Source organism: Hypanus sabinus, chromosome 3, assembly GCF_030144855.1.
Source record: "Hypanus sabinus isolate sHypSab1 chromosome 3, sHypSab1.hap1, whole genome shotgun sequence".
Taxonomy (NCBI): Eukaryota; Metazoa; Chordata; class Chondrichthyes; order Myliobatiformes; family Dasyatidae; genus Hypanus; species Hypanus sabinus.
The window spans coordinates 152,091,518-152,108,530 of record NC_082708.1 but is presented as its reverse complement, the minus strand read 5'-3'; the positions used below and the strand labels follow the sequence as shown (position 1 = coordinate 152,108,530).

Below are 17,013 nucleotides of genomic sequence, written 5' to 3'. Positions count from 1 at the left end.
CACCAGAAATTCTGCAGATGCTGGAAATCCAAAGTAACACACACAAAGTGCTGGAGGAACTCAACAATTCAGGCAGCATCTATAGAAATTAATAGATAGTCGAAGTTCCCGGCCGAGACTTTTCTCTAGGGCTGGAAAGGAAGGGGAAAGACACCAGAGTAATAAGGTGGGGCATGGGGAAGAAGGACTAGCTAGAAGATGATAGGTGAAACTATCTGTGTGGGAAAGGTAAAGTGCTGGAGAAGAAGGAACCTGATAGGAGACCATTGGAGAAAGGAAAGAAGGGGGCACCAAGGATAGGTGAAAGGCAAGAGAGGAAAAAAGGTAAGAGGCCAGAGTGAGGAATAGAAGAGGGAAGCAGGAAGGGAAAAAATCACTGGAAGGAGAAATCGATGTTTATGTCATCAGGTTGGAGGCTACCTAGAGGGAATAGGTGTTGCCCCTCCACTATGGGAGTGGCTTCACTGTGGCGAAAGAGGAACTCATGGGCGGACATGTTAGAAAGGGATAGGAACTGGGCTCTGCAATTGTCCATTGATTTCTCACACAAAACAGATTTGGCTTCATTTTTCTAAACAGTGTGTATTTCTAACTCAGGATGGTGCTCCATCTGTGAGAGATTAACAAAATTGTCACTAACTAGCATGGTCATTTTAACAGGTGGCTAAAATCCTTTCCACCACAACTTCAGAACTGACTGTCTTATGATATTTAACAAAAATAACTTTGCTCTTCACATAGAAAAGAAATACAATGGATTCTGGTTGAACCTGAATATCGGGATCAGTACATTTTTGCCCTATTAAGCTGCTGCCCCAATTAGCTGAAAATATGGAAATAATTTTAAGTATAAAAAGATAAGTGAAATAAAAAATATGTATTTAAATGAAATACAGGAAAAACTAGAACACTATTAATATTACTACATTACTATAAACTGTGCATTAGTTCCTAATATTTATTTACAGAGCAATTCATCCTACGTACACTGTCGTGCTCTTTTAAATAAACAAAATCAGCGCAGACACGTAGTACCCATAATGGACTATCTTCATACAATACTTTTGGCAAATGCATCAACAAAGTCTTCATTTTCAATATAACATTCAAGATGATTGCCGATACCTTCATAGTTCTTAACTTGTTGAAGTAGTGAAATAGTTTCATTTTCACTCCTGGCCATTTCTGGCACCTCCAAGCCTGAAAGCTTGAAATCACAGTGAGCGAAACAGTTCAGAGTTGTCTTCCTGTTTATCTCCTCACTATCAGTGACAAAAATCACTGCTTTTTGAACACAAACACATGCAAATGACACTAATTAAATACTATTCGCTCCAATCACAGTGTATGTCTAATGGCCACACATGCTGCTAATTTGAAACTGTTCTGCAACAGTCTCCTGTCCCAACTAAGCACCACAGTGCCCCAAATAAATGAAGGGAATCCCGGCCATTTTCTCCACTGTACCAAAACACAGCAAGCCCAAACAATATTTGACTCTGAGGCATATAAATAGATATGAGAGACTGATGAGCAACAGATTATTTAAAAAGGCAGACTTTAAGGATTAGCTTAAAGGAGGGATAGAAAAGTTTAGTGAGGGATTTCTGGAACTCAGGGCTTGGGCAGCTGGTGGAGCGATTAACATAAGGAATGCACACAAGCACAAAATAAATGGAGCAAAGGGGTCTCCACTGAGTTGGGGTGAGGGATTACAGAGATAAGGAGGGGTACAGCCAAGAAAGGAGTTGGAAAGAAAACGGGGTTTAAATAAAAATAGTACCTGATGGGTAAATGAAGATGTCAAGTGTTCTGTTGAGAGCAGAACACTACAAGGCACCATCTAATTGAAATTAGGTTGAATAGAAAACTTTCTCTGGTGAGCTAGGAAGCTGGCTAGCTCACCAGAGAAATTGAGCCTCACCCTCAACAGGGGGCAAGTCAAAAAAGTTATGTGGCTAACAGAAATTCTGACTGTTCCACAAGCTATATTAAGGTTCACGTTTCATAAGCCATAAAGTACATTGGGAGAGAAAGATGTTGTACAAATGTAAGCTGATCTACCTTTAATGGGAAAGTACAGGACCCTCAATAAAAAGCCCCATCCTTTAAATATTCCCCATCTCCCACCGTTTCTACTTTTGGAGGTATACTTCTCAGAAGACAATAAATTTCTGCTGTCAATCATTCCTAACAGGTACCTTGTGCAGTTTTTCCAAAACTCGAAGTGCATCATTGATATAATGGCAAAATGAAGGTGCCAACAGGGCAGTTCTCATTCTGGTCAGCAGGTACACCACTGCATCTTTATAGAGCTCCACCAATCGGCTAAAATAGCCAGCACTCACCCAACACCACCAGTTATCTGGAAGGAGAAAAGACACATTAATTTATCTATGACTTTGTGCAAAGAATATCAGGAATCCTGCCCATCTTCCCCTCCTCAGGGTGATCTGGTCGACTGAACCATCTGTGATAGGACCTACCTCTGCATTCAGCGACCCACCTCATCCGTTATTCTTCTAGTGACACTGAGTCCACTTCTGCCCTCTTTACATTGTTCCCTCTGCACAAATGCATCTCTTTAATTTCTACTACTTCTCATGGGCATCCTGTCCCAGTGGACTCACGACAGCCACCTCTGACCACTCTCACCACGGACAATTCACCTGCAACCTCTTTCCGCGTCCACACTTAGAAAAAATTCTAGAAACCTCAGAGCCCCCAGCTGCCCCAGTCCACTGGCCAGCAAACTCAGTTTAACTTCTGCAACTTCCAGCGCACTAAACCATTTCCTAACTTCCATCTTGAATCCAAAAGCCTGAAGGAACATGCCCCAAGGTCAAAACAGCTTCTCTCCCATTGTTATGAGACTATCGAACGGAATACCCATGCTAAAGGTGAACTCACGCTCTCCCCATTTCACCATGTTGTGGCCCTTGAACTCTGTGATTGTAACACCAGGCTCTACATTCTGTTCTCATGTTTACTGCCTAAATGTGTTTATGTACAGAATGATCTGACCAGCTGGCATGCAAACAAACATTTTCACTGTTATTTCTGCACATGCAACAATAGTAAACCAAAACCAATATAGTAAGAGGAATTTCCCACTGCCTTTAGTTTCATCTCATTCCGTAACTATGGTTTCCGATTGACCTCGACAGCTTGCAGCTTCACCACCCTGTTCACATCATTTCCTTCCATCTCTAAATAGTTCCTTTCTACAATATTGCTCACACCTGGTCTAAGGAACAGTACAAGTGTACTAAATCATGAAATGTTCAGCCTCTTCAAATGAGTAATTTTCTTTCTGAATTATACAGCACGGAAACCGGCCCTTTGGCCCTACATATCCATCCAAACCAAGATGTCCATTGGAGCTAGCCCCACTCTCAACCATTTGATCATATCCCTCTAAGCCAGGGATTGCCAACCTTGCTTAATGGTATTAGTCCACGGCATAAAAAAGGTTTGGGAACTCCTGCTCTAAGTCTTTCCTATCCAGACCTGTCTAAATGTCCTTTGAACACTGTAATTGCACCTGCCTCTAGCAGCTCATTCCATATACCCACGACCCTTATGTGGAAAACTTGCCCATCAATTGCCCTTCAAATATCTCTCCTCTTACACTACCTATGCCCTCAAGATTTAGACTCCCCTAATCTGGGGATAAAAACTGTGGCCATCCACTCAAGATTTAAAACCTTTGTAAGGTCACTCCTCTACCCCTTAGTTCAAGGGGTAAAAGTCACCACCTATCCAGCCTCTCCTTGCAACTTAAGTCTTCTAGTTCCAGTATCAGTCTCATGTCCAATGACATCTTTCCTATAGCTAGACAATTACAGGTAAGTATTTTTTACTATTAACTATATAATAGCTCAATAGACTCCCCACCCCCTGAAAAGAGCAGAGCAAACGGTGAAGGTGACAAAATCTTAGGTATCAGTGTGAATTAGTGGACCCTCCAGTTCCCTTTGGACAATTAGAGGTGGGGTCTGCCAGCAAATCCTACTGAAAGTCTAATTTACTGTTCAAATTTTACCTTTAACGCATTACTAACTGACTAATCAACAACAAAGCACAGCCTGGTGCATTCTCACTTTGACTGCATGGGTTTCCTCTGGGTGCTCCAGTTTCCTCCCACACCTCAAAGACATATAGACTGGGAGGCTAAATGGCCACTGTAAATTGACCCATTGGTGTAGTGAGTTCAGTTAATAGAAATGTGAGTAGAATATAATTGGCTTATCGCCGACACAAATACTGGGAGATAGTGAAAGGCTTTTGATCGCGTGCAATCCAGACATATCACACTATACATAAACACATCCAGATAATACCAAAGGAAAGACAAAAAACAGAATACAGAAAACACTATCGCAGTTACAGAGAAAGTGCAGTGTGGGAAGGCAAATAAAATGTCTGGGCCACGATAAGGTAGACAATGTGATCAGCAGATTGTGGCAACCCACTTTCTGCGCCGGCGAACTGGCTCACAAATAGCCAGCGCGCGGTGGGGAGACTTTGGTAATGCACCTCTGATGTCATTTCCGCCCGGAGAGGACGAGCGCTAGGGATTTAAATGCCAGTGCCGCGAAGTTTGAATAAACTAGTCTCGAAACGACTTACCGACTGCGTGTTGTTATTTCAGCGCTGAGTGTAGCACATTGCTACATTGGTGACCCCTACAGTCCAAACAGGATTTGGACCAAAGATGACCGACTCTTCATCTGTTCACGCAGTTTCACTAAAACTGCCGACTTTCTGGACGCTGCGACCACGCGTGTGGTTTAGCCAAGCAGAAGCCCAGTTCCAGATTCAGTAGATATCCTCTGATTCCACGCATTACTACCATGTGGTGAGCGCCCTTGACCAGGAGACGGCCACCTAGGTTGCGGATTTCATACAGTCGCCCCTGGAAGAAGGCAAATATGAAGCATTCAAAGCGCTGATCATTGGGACCTTTGGCCTCTCACGGCGTGAGCAAGGTGCCCGTCTGCTTCACCTGGACGGTTTGAGAGACAGACTGCCGTCAGCATTGATGAACGAAGTGCTGGCCCTGGCCGACAGACACAAGCCCTGCCTTATGTTCGAGCAAGCGTTCCTAGAGCAACTGCCCGAGGACATACATCTGCTGCTGGCCGACGCAGATTTCAGCAACCCCCGATAGGTGGCGGCCTGGGCAGACGTGCTGTGGAAAGCCAAGAGGGAGAGCGTGGCGTCCATCGGTCAGATTACCAGGCCACACGCCCAACAGCAGACCAGACCAGGCCCGGCAGGGGGGCGTACACAACACAGAGGCAGGAGTGAGGAGGCCAGTGAACAGTGGTGTTTCTACCACCAGCGATGGGGCACAAAAGACCGCCCTGCAAGGGCCAGGGCCAAGGCCAGCTGCCGCTAATGACTATGGCGGTTGGCCACCAGGACAGCCTTTTGTATGTCTGGGACAAACAGTCGGGACGCCACTTCTTGGTCGACACCGGAGCAGAGATCAGCGTCTTGCCCCCGATGGGGTACGACACCCGCAACAGGAAGCCAGGACCCACCCTGAGGGCCACAAACGGCAGCACAATACGGACCTACGGCACCCGCACAGTGCAGCTGCAGTTTGGCGCCAGCCGGTTCACATGGGACTTCACCACTCCTGGGGGCTGACTTCTTGCGAGCTCACAGCCTGCTGGTCGATTTGCAAGGGAAAAGACTGGTACATGCCAAGACTTTCCAGACGTTCTCTCTGGGTGAAGCCAAGTTACGGGCTCCATCACGCTGTCGGACAACGAATTCACCAGAATCCTGGTGAACTTTCCATTGATTCTGGCATCGCAGTTCACGGCAGCCATGCCCAGATACGGGGTACAGCACCACATTCCGACCCAGGGACCACCCCTCCCTGCCCACGCACAAAGGCTCCCCCCAGAAAAGCTCCGCCTGGCAAGGAGGAGTTCAAGAGGATGGAGGAATTGGGGATCATACGGCGGTCCGACAGCCCATGGGCCTCCCCCCTGCACATAGTGCCCAAAGCAGCCGGGGGTTGGAAACCATGCGGCGACTACCACAGACTGAACGAGGCTACAACTCCAGACCGCTACATACAGGACTTTGCAGCAAACCTGCATGGGGCAAGAATCTTTTCCAAAGTAGACCTCGTCCAGGGATACCATCAAATTCTGATGCACCCTGAAGACATCCCCAAAACAGCACTCATCACCTCGTTCGGCCTGTTCGAGTTCCTCCGAATGCTGTTCGGCCTGAAGAATGCCACCCGGCCAAATGCCAGTTCAGTCTCGATACCATCGACTTCCTGGGCCACAGGATTACCAAAGACGGGGCAACACCTCTGCCCGCCAAGGTAGACGCAATCCGCCACTTTGCCCGGCCCAACACGGTCAAAGGCCTGCAGGAGTTCGTTGGTATGGTGAACTTCTACCACCGTTTCCTCCCCCCAGCAGCCTGTATCATGCGCCCTTTGTACACCCTGATGTCGGATAAAGGCAAGGACATTACTTGGGACGAGGATGCCGCGGCCACTTTCGTTAAAGCCAAGGAAGCCTTGGCAGATGCCGCGATGCTGGTGCACCTCAGAACGGACGTTCCGACCGCTCTCACGGTGGACGCATCTGACACAGCAGTTGGTGGGGTGCTGGAGCAGCTCATCGAAGGGCGCTGGCAAACCCTGGCGTTCTTCAGCAAGCACCTACGACCACCCGAACTCAAGTGCAGTGCTTTCGACTGGGAGCTGTTGGCACTGTATCTGGCAATCCGGCATTTCAGGTATTTCTTAGAAGACAGGCCGTTCACCGCGTTCACGGACCACAAACCATTGACCTTTGTGTTCACAAAGGTGTCCGATCCCTGGTCGGCTCGCCAGCAGCACATCTGTCCTACATCTCCGAGTACACGACAGACATCCAGCATGTCTCGGGAAAGGACAACGTCGTGGCGGACACACTCTCCAGACCAGCTGTCCAGGCCCTGTCCCTGGGGGTGGACTATGCAGCACTGGCGGAGACGCAGCAGGCAGACGACGAGATGCCCAGCTACAGGGCCGCTGTCTCGGGTTTGCAGCTGCAGGACTTTCTCATAGGCCCAGGTGAGAGGACCCTCCTGTGCGACGTGGCTACCGGCCAACCTCGCCCCATCGTCCCAGCAGCCTGGAGGCAGCGAGTTTTCGACTCCATACACGGTTTGGCGCACCCATCTATCAGGACAACTGTCCGGCTGGTCTCCAGCAAGTTTGCGTGACACGGATTTCGCAAGCAGGTCAGTGAATGGGCCAGAATGCGCGCGCAGTGCCAAACAGCCAAGGTGCAGCGGCACACTAAAGCCCTGCCGCAGCAGTTCCAACCCACCCACCGGAGGTTCAACAACATTCATGTGGATATCGTGGGCCCCCCACCAGTGTCCCGAGGAGCACAGTACCTCCTAACTATGGTAGACCGGTTCACGAGGTGGCCAGAGGCGGTCCTGCTCACCGACACATCTGCCAATTCTTGCACCCGAGCACTGATTGCAACCTGGGTAGCACGCTTCGGGGTACCGGCCCACATTACCTCGAACAGAGACGCCCAGTTCACCTCCAGCCGGTGGTCGGCTGTGGCCAGCCTGTTGGGAACGCAGCTGCACCACACAACTGCCTACCACCCACAGTCGAACGGACTGGTGGAATGCTTCCACCATCACTTGAAGTCGGCTCTCATGGCCCGCCTGAGAGGACCTAACTGGGTGGACGAGCTTCCCTGGGTCCTGCTTGGAATTTGTACAGCGCCCAAAGAGGATCTGCACGCCTCGTTGGCCGAGTTGGTGTACGGCGCGCCCCTGGCCATCCCAGGAGAGTTCATACCAGCCCCAAGGGGGCAAAAGGAAGAACCCGCAGCTGTCCTGGACAGGCGACGCAAAAGGCTCGGCAACCTGGCCCCCGTACCGACTTCACAGCACAAACGGACACCAACCCATGTACCCAAAGACCTGCAGAACTGTAAGTTTGTGTTTGTAAGAAGGGGCGGACATCGGGCACCGCTACAGTGGCTGTACGAGGGGCCATTCAAGGTGATCAACAACAATGGGTCCACGTACATTCCGGACATTGGGGGAAGATAGGAGGTTTTCAAGGTGGACCGACTCAAACCAGCCCATGTGGACTTGGTGTAGCTGGTCGAGGTTCAGGCACCGCGGCACAGAGGCAGACCTCCCAAACAGAGGCTGATCCAGACTGTGGACATTGGGGGGTGTATTGCCGGTTCTGGGGTGGGGGGGGGGATTATGTGGCAACCCACTTTCTGCGCCGGCAAACCGGCTCACAAATAGCCAGCGCGTGGGGGGAGACTTTGGTAATGCACCTTTGACGTCATTTCCACCCGGAGCGGGCAGACGCTAGGGATTTAAATGACAGCGCCACGAAGTTTGAATAAACTAGTCTCGAAACAACTTACCGACTGCATGTCGTTATTTCAGCTCTGTGTGTAGCACATCGCTACAAGATCATCTTTAGTGTATAAATGTAAAGGGGTAAAGGTTCTTAACAGTTGCGGCAGATATGGTGGGCCAATGAGCCTAGTTCCATGCTGTATGAATATGATTTCCAGACACGCGCAGTACATACCCAATACTTTGCTTGGGTTGGCATCCAGATGGAGAATGGCAGTGGCAAAGGGAAGTGCAAAGGTCAAATAATTCTTGGACTCTTGGAAAAGAGGAAACATTGGTAATATCAAAAAGGCTCTCATGGCCTCAACGTCAGGCGGTGAAGTTGGTAACTGGGATATGAGACGATTCTCTACAGTCGCAGATACCTGTAAAAGGAAAGAAGTCCCAGAGGACAGGTCAATATGCTTGCATTGGTAAAGCTAAGGGACAAGTCTAAAGCCAAGCATCACAGGAAAGCATAAGGGATGGATCACCGAGCACTGCGATGGGGAGAAACTTCTTCACTTGAGAGATTACCTTTGTAGTTCCGACACTGAAGTACCACGGAAACCCTGTTTTGACTGAACTGACAGTAAGCACAACTCATTTCCAGATACTAATAGAGATCAGCTGTCTGGGATTAGAGCAGGGAAATGGTGCTGACAGGCACTATCAGCCAAGACCTTGATGATTGGCAGAACAGGCCAAAAGGATCAGATGGCTTTTTCCTGCTTCTCGATTTGAAATTCTAATCTCAGACTGGTTGCCTTACACCAACTGGACCCAGAAACTGTATTTCTCAACCCAAAGATTAGAGAGAAATTGGTAATTCTGGGGTTTCTTCACACATTTAAATTTTTAATGATTTATTTTCAACAAAATAATTTTCATTTTTATAAAATCATCTTTTTTTATAATTTAAAGAAATGATGACTATTGAGGTGGCATAGTAGCATAGTGGTTAGCACAATGCATTACGGCGCCTACAGCACCAGCTACACACATTCAATTCCCACCGCTGTCTTAAGGATTTTGTACATTCCCCTGTGGGTTTCCTCCGACATTCCAAAAAGTTGGAGGTTAATTGGATTTGGGCTGTGTGGGCTTATTACTGTGCTGCACATCCAAATAAAAGTAAAAAGTAAAAAAGACTTACAAAAGCCCGACTGATTTTGACAGGAGCTCTGACTCCATCTACATCCTTGTCTTTTGTTAAAATGTTCTAGGAGCAAGGTTTGTTCAGTACACCAGCTGAGACCTAGTTGTAGCTGAAGTTTAACTCTGCTGACCCCAGAGTTGGATTGTCCTGGGTGATTGGACCCATGCATCAATGGGAAGTGGGGTGAACTACATCGAATAGGATTCAGCCCAAAGTAATGTTAGAGCAACAGCAGTGAGTTAATTCCAAGTGATTTATGTAATTTGCTCACTCCTGCAAAGGGAAGCAAAGCAAAGCAAAGCAGACAGGCTCCAAGCCCTGCAATGTTAACGGTTCACCTGTTGGAGCAACTTGCAATATGGAGACTTCACCATGTTCTCAAAAAATAACCTGACTGCATTCAAGTCAATGCCAGGGTTTCGAGAGCTGGTTTTGAAATGCTCGTCATTTCTGCAGCAGGAAACAAAAAGTATATTTATCCATTGCATTTGTTCCAAAACTAAATCCAATGTTCTGGTTTCTATCAATTACAGACACAGCATCAAATAGGCAGCATCAGACACTCAGCTCTGTGGTTCAAAACTCAGTGGATACAAAAACCAGCAAACAAAACAATACTCTTCCCTCCCATATTGACCAGCCACTCTCCTTATCACCAAGTTGGAAGCTCCATCATATTCCCAGGGCAGGAATATGGACAAACACATAGATTTATTTACATTATCCATGTGCTGAAATGGTTCTTGGAGTTATTAATATTCCCTGGGTGCTCTTTGTTCCCCACCACCCTCCACCCCCATCAGGCAGAAGATACAGTCCCAAGGCATGTCTCACCTGGCTCACAGCCAGCTTCTAACCCACATTCATTACACTATCCAACACTCCTCTTGTATGATAAGATGGATTCTTGACCTCACAATCTTCCTCATTATGGCCTTGCACTTCAATATATGCATGCACTGTACTTTCTGTTATTTCTGCTATTCTGTTATAAATATATTTACTGTAATTTACAATTTATTACATATTGTAATGTACTGCTGTTGCATAACAACATATTTCACAACCTATGCCAGTGATATTAAATCTGACACTGATTCTGATTTCATTGCACAGTGGTGCCTATGACAATAAAACAGCCTTATCTAATCAAAATCCCTGATCTTCATGTCTATTTTCGGTTGTTCTTTAATTTCTTATGTCATGCGTTTCTGACCGCTCAGTTGGAAGGTAGTGGGCTCAGGTTTCACATGAAGACAAATGTCCAGTATGCTGCTGAAGAGCTGATCTGCACTCTTAAAGGTGTGGGCTTTCAGATTAGATGTTAAATCATTATCTACATCTACTCTTTTAGGTAGATATACTGTAGATTCTACAGCATCATTTCAAAGATCAATAGGAATGAGATTCCCAATGATGGCAGATTCTTAGCCTTCAAACAACATTGTTAATACAGGGCGTCTCAAAATATAACCCACTGCTGCATATTAGAGCTTCTACTGAACAAACTGGCTGAAGCTTTCCCCACATTACAACCTTGACTACATTTTTGAAGAACCTCATTGGTTTTAGAATCCTTTGAAGCACACTGAGGCTGTAACAGGCACTATACAAATTGAAGACCTTCTTGCAATTCATGTTATAAATACTGTAAGTAACTGCACTTACTGGTGGTTAAGAAAACTGCCGTTCAGACATCCAGGTGAAGAAAATATCACATTCAATTCACTGTAGACAATGCGAAGGCGAGAGAGAAAAAACAGGCAAATGGGTTAAATATATGAATAATTAAATCTGGTCACTGGCTAGATTTAATTGTAGAAGAGATATTTTGTTTACCAACAGTTGAATACAATTCTGTGTTTGGTTAATTTATAAAGCCAACCTAGACCAAGAGATAATGAAATAAAAACAGACAATGCTGGAAACATTCAGTCGGTTAGGCAGCATATCCAGAGAGAGAAATTGAAATAACATTTTGGGTCAAAGACATTGTGACCTGAAACATTAATTCTGTCTCTCCTTTCATGGTATTTTAATCCTTACTGTGCTTACTTGAGATTGTTAACATCAGCAGTTTTTTTTATTTTCAAGTTTACGGAAGTGATGGAGCTGGTGTCTGCACTGTGCTCAAGTCTGCTGCTGGAACCTAGGTGAATTTTACAGGCAGCCAGCAGCCTCTCCTTCACTATGCCAATCAAGCTTCTACAAATCTCTACATAATCTTATTTCTCAACCACAAATGGACCATGCCAGATTCTATCCAAAACTGAATACCCAATCGGTTCTTAAAGCACTGCCCCCAAAATAACGTTTTAAGCCAGGTAACTTTCTTGGTCATAAAATGCAACTCTGAGTGCTGACTGCCACTTAAGTCATCCCCTGGAAAAATCTCTCCTTCACAAAGAAACACTTCATACTGCCAACAGATAAAGTAAGTGCAGCACATTATGAGGAACACTAGAGAAACATGCCCTTTGGACCTTCTAGTCTGTGCTGAACCATTAACCTGCTTCATCCCATCAACCTGCACCCAGACAATAGGCCTCCAGACCCCTCCAATCCATATACCAATCCAAATTTCCCTTAAATGTTGAAATCAACCCTGTATCCACCACTGGTGCTGGCAGCTCATTCCAACTCTCACCACCCTCTGAGTGAAGAAGTTCCCCCTCAAGTTCCCCTTAAACTTTTCACCCTTAACCCATGACCTCTAGTTCTAGACTCTCTCAGCCTCAATGGAAAAAGTTTACTTCCTTTCATCCTAGATATGCCTCTTATAATTTTGTATGCCTCTATCAAATATTAACATTCCTTAAGGTTGTTATAGCTGGGGGGGTGGTAATGGGGCGAGCTCCCACTACCTATTAAATGCTCCCAATAGAGTGCGCCTCAAATAGTCTCTGACAACCAAGTCCAGCTCCTGGCCTTCACTTGCACCTTAGCTACTGAGCCTGGCAGAACCACTTCTACTGACAGGAGAAGGGGCAAAGACAGGATATTGGTGCCTTAAAACCAGTCGCTTTGACTGGTTGTCAGCTGTGGCTGGCAGCTCATCTAGGAGAAGGAAAACTGATCTCATACCTCTGCTGCCTTGCAGCTATACCCACTCATGGGGAAGGCTTCAGGAGTAACCCCGAAGAAAAAAATCCAAAACTGGAGCTTCTAAAGCAGTGTTACATTGACTTTGATGCTGGAATGTGGCTGGCAACTCCTGTGACATTGTTGGTACCAAACTGTATCAATCTCTGCCATTCCTTTGGGTTCATCTGATGCGTGGAAAGGGGGAGCTTGCTACTTGGGCAACAACTTGCTCTCCATATTGTACTCTCCAGGCTTGCGTATCTAGACAGTTAGGGAGCAACATCCATGGCCAATTCTGACCGACAGAGGCCTCTCTCACTCACTCAACATCAAATCTCCCTTCAATCCTCCACAGCGTAGGGAATAAAGTCCGCACCTACTCAACCTTTCCCTATAAATCAAGTCCTGGAAATGTACTTGTACATTTTCTCTGCACTCTTTGAATCCTATTTACATCTTTCCTGTAGGTAGGTAACACAAACTGGACACAATACTCCAAATCAGACCTTGCCAATGTCTTTTACAATTTCAACATAACATTCCAAGTCCTGTACTATATATATATATACATTGACTTATGAAGGCCAACGTGCTAAACGCTTTCTTTACACTATCAACCTGTGATGCCACTTTCAAGGAATTATGGACCTGTAGCTGCAGATCCCTCTGTTTTACCACACTCCTCAGTGCCCTACAGCTCACCGTGCAAGGCCACCATATTTGGTCTTCTCCAGGTTGTTTAACTGTCAGTCCAACATGCAGAAACTTAACAGGTTTAACTCTTCATAGATGTTCGGGATGGGGAAGGGAGAAAGGGGCAGGAGTAAACTGAATAAGATAGTCAGGTAGATGGGGGTAATGGAGTGTTAAAGGTAGGGAACTCCTGAGAGACCAAATCTTACCCACGTCCCGCAAGGATTTGAACAATGACTCAACCCTTGTTTCTTACATGTAAAGCCTGGTGTCAGGTGTCTGAGTGAAGTGCTCTGCCCATCAGAGGTGACTAACTGTAATTACAGGAACCACACTGGACACACTAGCATGAGAGAGAAGGTGGCTTACCCTTCCAGTGAATTTGGAGGGTTTTCTAGAGACAGTAGAGATTTTGTGGTCGTATCTCTCCAGCACTTTGAGGTACCAGCTACAATTCAAGTTTAACTGTCATTCAGCTATACACATACATGCAGCTAAATGAAATTTGTATTCCATATGTAACGACCTGGGAAAGGTTTCCCTGCTGATGTAATGGTTTCACTGTGGTGCAATATCTGGGTTATGACTAGAGATAACGGAGGCTTAGGAATGAGCGCTGGCCAATGAGAGGAGATGTTTTTCTTTCTTGTGTGCCCGAGCGAAGGTTTCACAGTCTTTCGTTCGGCGGAACATGGAGAGAGAAGATGCCAGGACATGAAAGTCATAGTCTGCAGGACAGAGTGGACTTCGAATGGGGTTGGGAGTCGATGGCCAGAGGGAAAGTCAATGGAGAATGAACAGACGGGAAAACAGTGAGCTCCTACATTGCACATTAGACTGTTTCATGAGAGTGGGCCCTTTTCCTTTTTAGTTTCTTTACTAACCTACAGTCAAATTGAGAGTTATAAAACTCAGTCATTTATTTGCATACTGTGTACTGTCTGTTATTTGTGGTGCTGCTTTGTAACAGGGGAACACGTCAGGCAGCATCCATCCAAACAAGAGTTCTCAAGTTTGGCCGGGCAGGAGGCTGTCTTCCCCTAGATTAAGTTGCTAGCCGAACCACTAGCATTTTTTGTGTGTTACTCTGAACTTCCAGCATCTGCAGAATCTCCTGTGTTTACAATTCACTGCACCACTGCCAAGTTTCTTTGAGGAATGCCTACCCTTAAATCTACCCTTCGATGGCAGTTCAGAGAGATTCACTCTCATTGCTCTCCCTGCAGAGATCTCTGCTGCTCTCTAACTCTTCACACCTGTTACTTCCTTGTTTGTACTCCTTCCCCTGACTCCACCTTCTTATTCTGGCTTATTCTCCTTTCTTTCCAGTCCTAATGAAGGGTCTCAAACAAAAGTTGGCCATTTATTCCTTTCTATAGTCGCTGCCTGACCTGCTGGGTTACTCCAGTATTTTGTATGTGTCTCCCATGGCGACAGGAGTAGAGAGTTGACAGGAGACTGGGCCGAAGTGAACTCAGTCAGAGAAATGACACAAAAGAAAACAGAAACAAATAGTCCAGCAGACAGGAAATGCTTAACTGCAGGAAGCGTGCTATACTCTTGGGCATTTGAGATTCATGATCAAATCTAAAATTTAGATATTTGTCAAAGCTGGATTCATCACTTACTTAAGCACATCCTTCCCTGAAAGGCTGAGTAGCCACTTATTATTGCTATTGTTAATGATCCTGACATGCCTTAAAGGATCCAAACAGCGGAAGTCATCTGGGATTTGTGAGTTCTGTAAAAGAGAAATAAAGCAGTTGAGGAATTTATGGTGAAGATGGTTTAAATGACAGCTCTTCAAAATGGGACAGAAAACTCCTGCTGTTTTACTGTGGATTTATTAGTTGCTTAAAAAAAGGGGGAAAGATTAAGGAAAATCAAAAGGAAGTTTGAATTTTGGCAATACTGGCAGGTTAGTTTACGAATCCCATAAAATGCTGTCACTGTGTGTGTGTGTGTGTGTGTGTGTGTGTGTGTGTGTGTGTGTGTGTGTCTCTCTCTCTCTCTCACATACACACATGCTAACTTCTTCATGCATACTCACACATTCATACTTTCACCCTCACACATAAATACTGACATACACATCACTCATTCATACAAGCAAACACACAAACACATTCCTCCAAGCTTTTACTGTCGCACATACTCACCCTATCACAGACACACACACACACACACACACACACAATGGAACATCAAACATTGAACAAGCCCTTCAACCCACAATGTTGTGCTGAACCAAATAAATTAGTAATCAAATGGCTGTCCTGTGGGGGCATGGCTTATTCTGATTGTTGTAAGTCGCTTTGTAGTGATTGGTTAGTTTAGAAACTGCAGCTGCTTTTCCCTTGGTTAACTACCTGGTGTCCAGTTTCAAGCATCCCGGGTATGAAATAGCACATGGACGGGGCTTGCTCTCTCTTCCCTTGTTTAAGACAAACAGTCTACATAACTATTGGGAAGGTATGCTCTGTGCATACTTTTAGCTAGTATTTGTTGTCATTGGTTAGTTTAGAAAATGCAGCTGTTTTTTTTAGCTGCCTGGTGTCCTGTTTCAAACATCCCAGGTATGAAATAGCACATGGACGGGGCTTGCTCTCTCTCCCCTTGTTTCAGGCAAGAGATGCACATAACCATTGGGAAGATGTGCTCTGTTCACTCTTTTAGCTAAGTACGTTTATTGAATATTCAGCTTTGTAGTGTCGGTAACTTGGGGAACATGAATGTCTGGCTGCATTTTTACTGTTTATAATTAAATGATTAATATACTTATTCACCGTCAGTGTTTTCTGTCTCACTTGCCAGACGTGCAAACCTGACTCAACGCTACAATGGCAAACTAAACTAATCCCCTCTCTCCCTATCCTCACATTCATGTGGCTATCTAAACCTCTCTTAAAAGTCTCTAATGTATCTGCCTCTACAAACACTCCAGGCAGTCCATTCCACGCAAACGCCACTCTGTGTAAAAAAAAACTTGCCTCTCACATCTCTTTTGAAATTTACCTCCTCTCGCCTTAAATACATGCCCTCTGGTATCAAAAGATTTTGATTTGGGGAAAAAGATCCTGTCTGTCCATTCCATCCATGCCTTTCATAATTTTATAAACCTCTATCAGATCTCCCCCAGCTTCCACCGCTCCTGATAAAATAACAGAAGTTTGTCTAACCTTTCGTTATAGCACGTGCCTCCTAATCCAGGTAACATCCTGGTAAACCGCTTCTGCATCTCTCTATAATGGGGCAACCAAAACTGCATGCAATACAGTTACACAAAGCTGCAACACAACTTCCTGACTTTTGAACTCATGGCCTTGACTGATAAAGGCAGGCATGCCATGTGCCTGCGCAACCACCCAATCAACTTCAGAGCAACACGTGAATATGCACTCGTGCATACTATCACACAAAAAACATACTCACACAAACACAGTCAAAAACCCACAAACACTCCAATAACAATGATTATACCATCGAGGTCAATGCCAGTTTTGACATACTTGGATTAAAATGTGTGGCAAGGTGAAAAATGCCTATTCATCAAGAAGTCCAGGTTCCATTTTCCAAGATAAATATGAGGGTACACAGTTCAACCTTTAAAGTTCACGTGCTTACGGTCGTGGTCCAAAATAATGCCTGTGTCCATAGCAACATGTTGTTCA

General features: G+C 45.6%; 1 protein-coding gene across 2 annotated transcripts in view; it reads right to left on the bottom strand.

The window, feature by feature from the left end:
• The window catches only part of LOC132391786 (probable E3 ubiquitin-protein ligase HERC3), a 95,080-nt gene that overhangs the window by 45,265 nt on the left and 32,802 nt on the right, over positions 1–17,013 (bottom strand). For both annotated transcript variants that reach the window (XM_059965398.1, XM_059965399.1), the window contains 5 exons: positions 14,971–15,083; positions 11,234–11,293; positions 9,904–10,015; positions 8,603–8,792; positions 2,202–2,365 (listed from right to left, as the gene is read on the bottom strand). In XM_059965398.1, the coding sequence (XP_059821381.1) occupies positions 2,202–2,365; positions 8,603–8,792; positions 9,904–10,015; positions 11,234–11,293; positions 14,971–15,083 (639 nt within the window). The remainder of the gene's footprint in view (positions 1–2,201; positions 2,366–8,602; positions 8,793–9,903; positions 10,016–11,233; positions 11,294–14,970; positions 15,084–17,013) is intronic.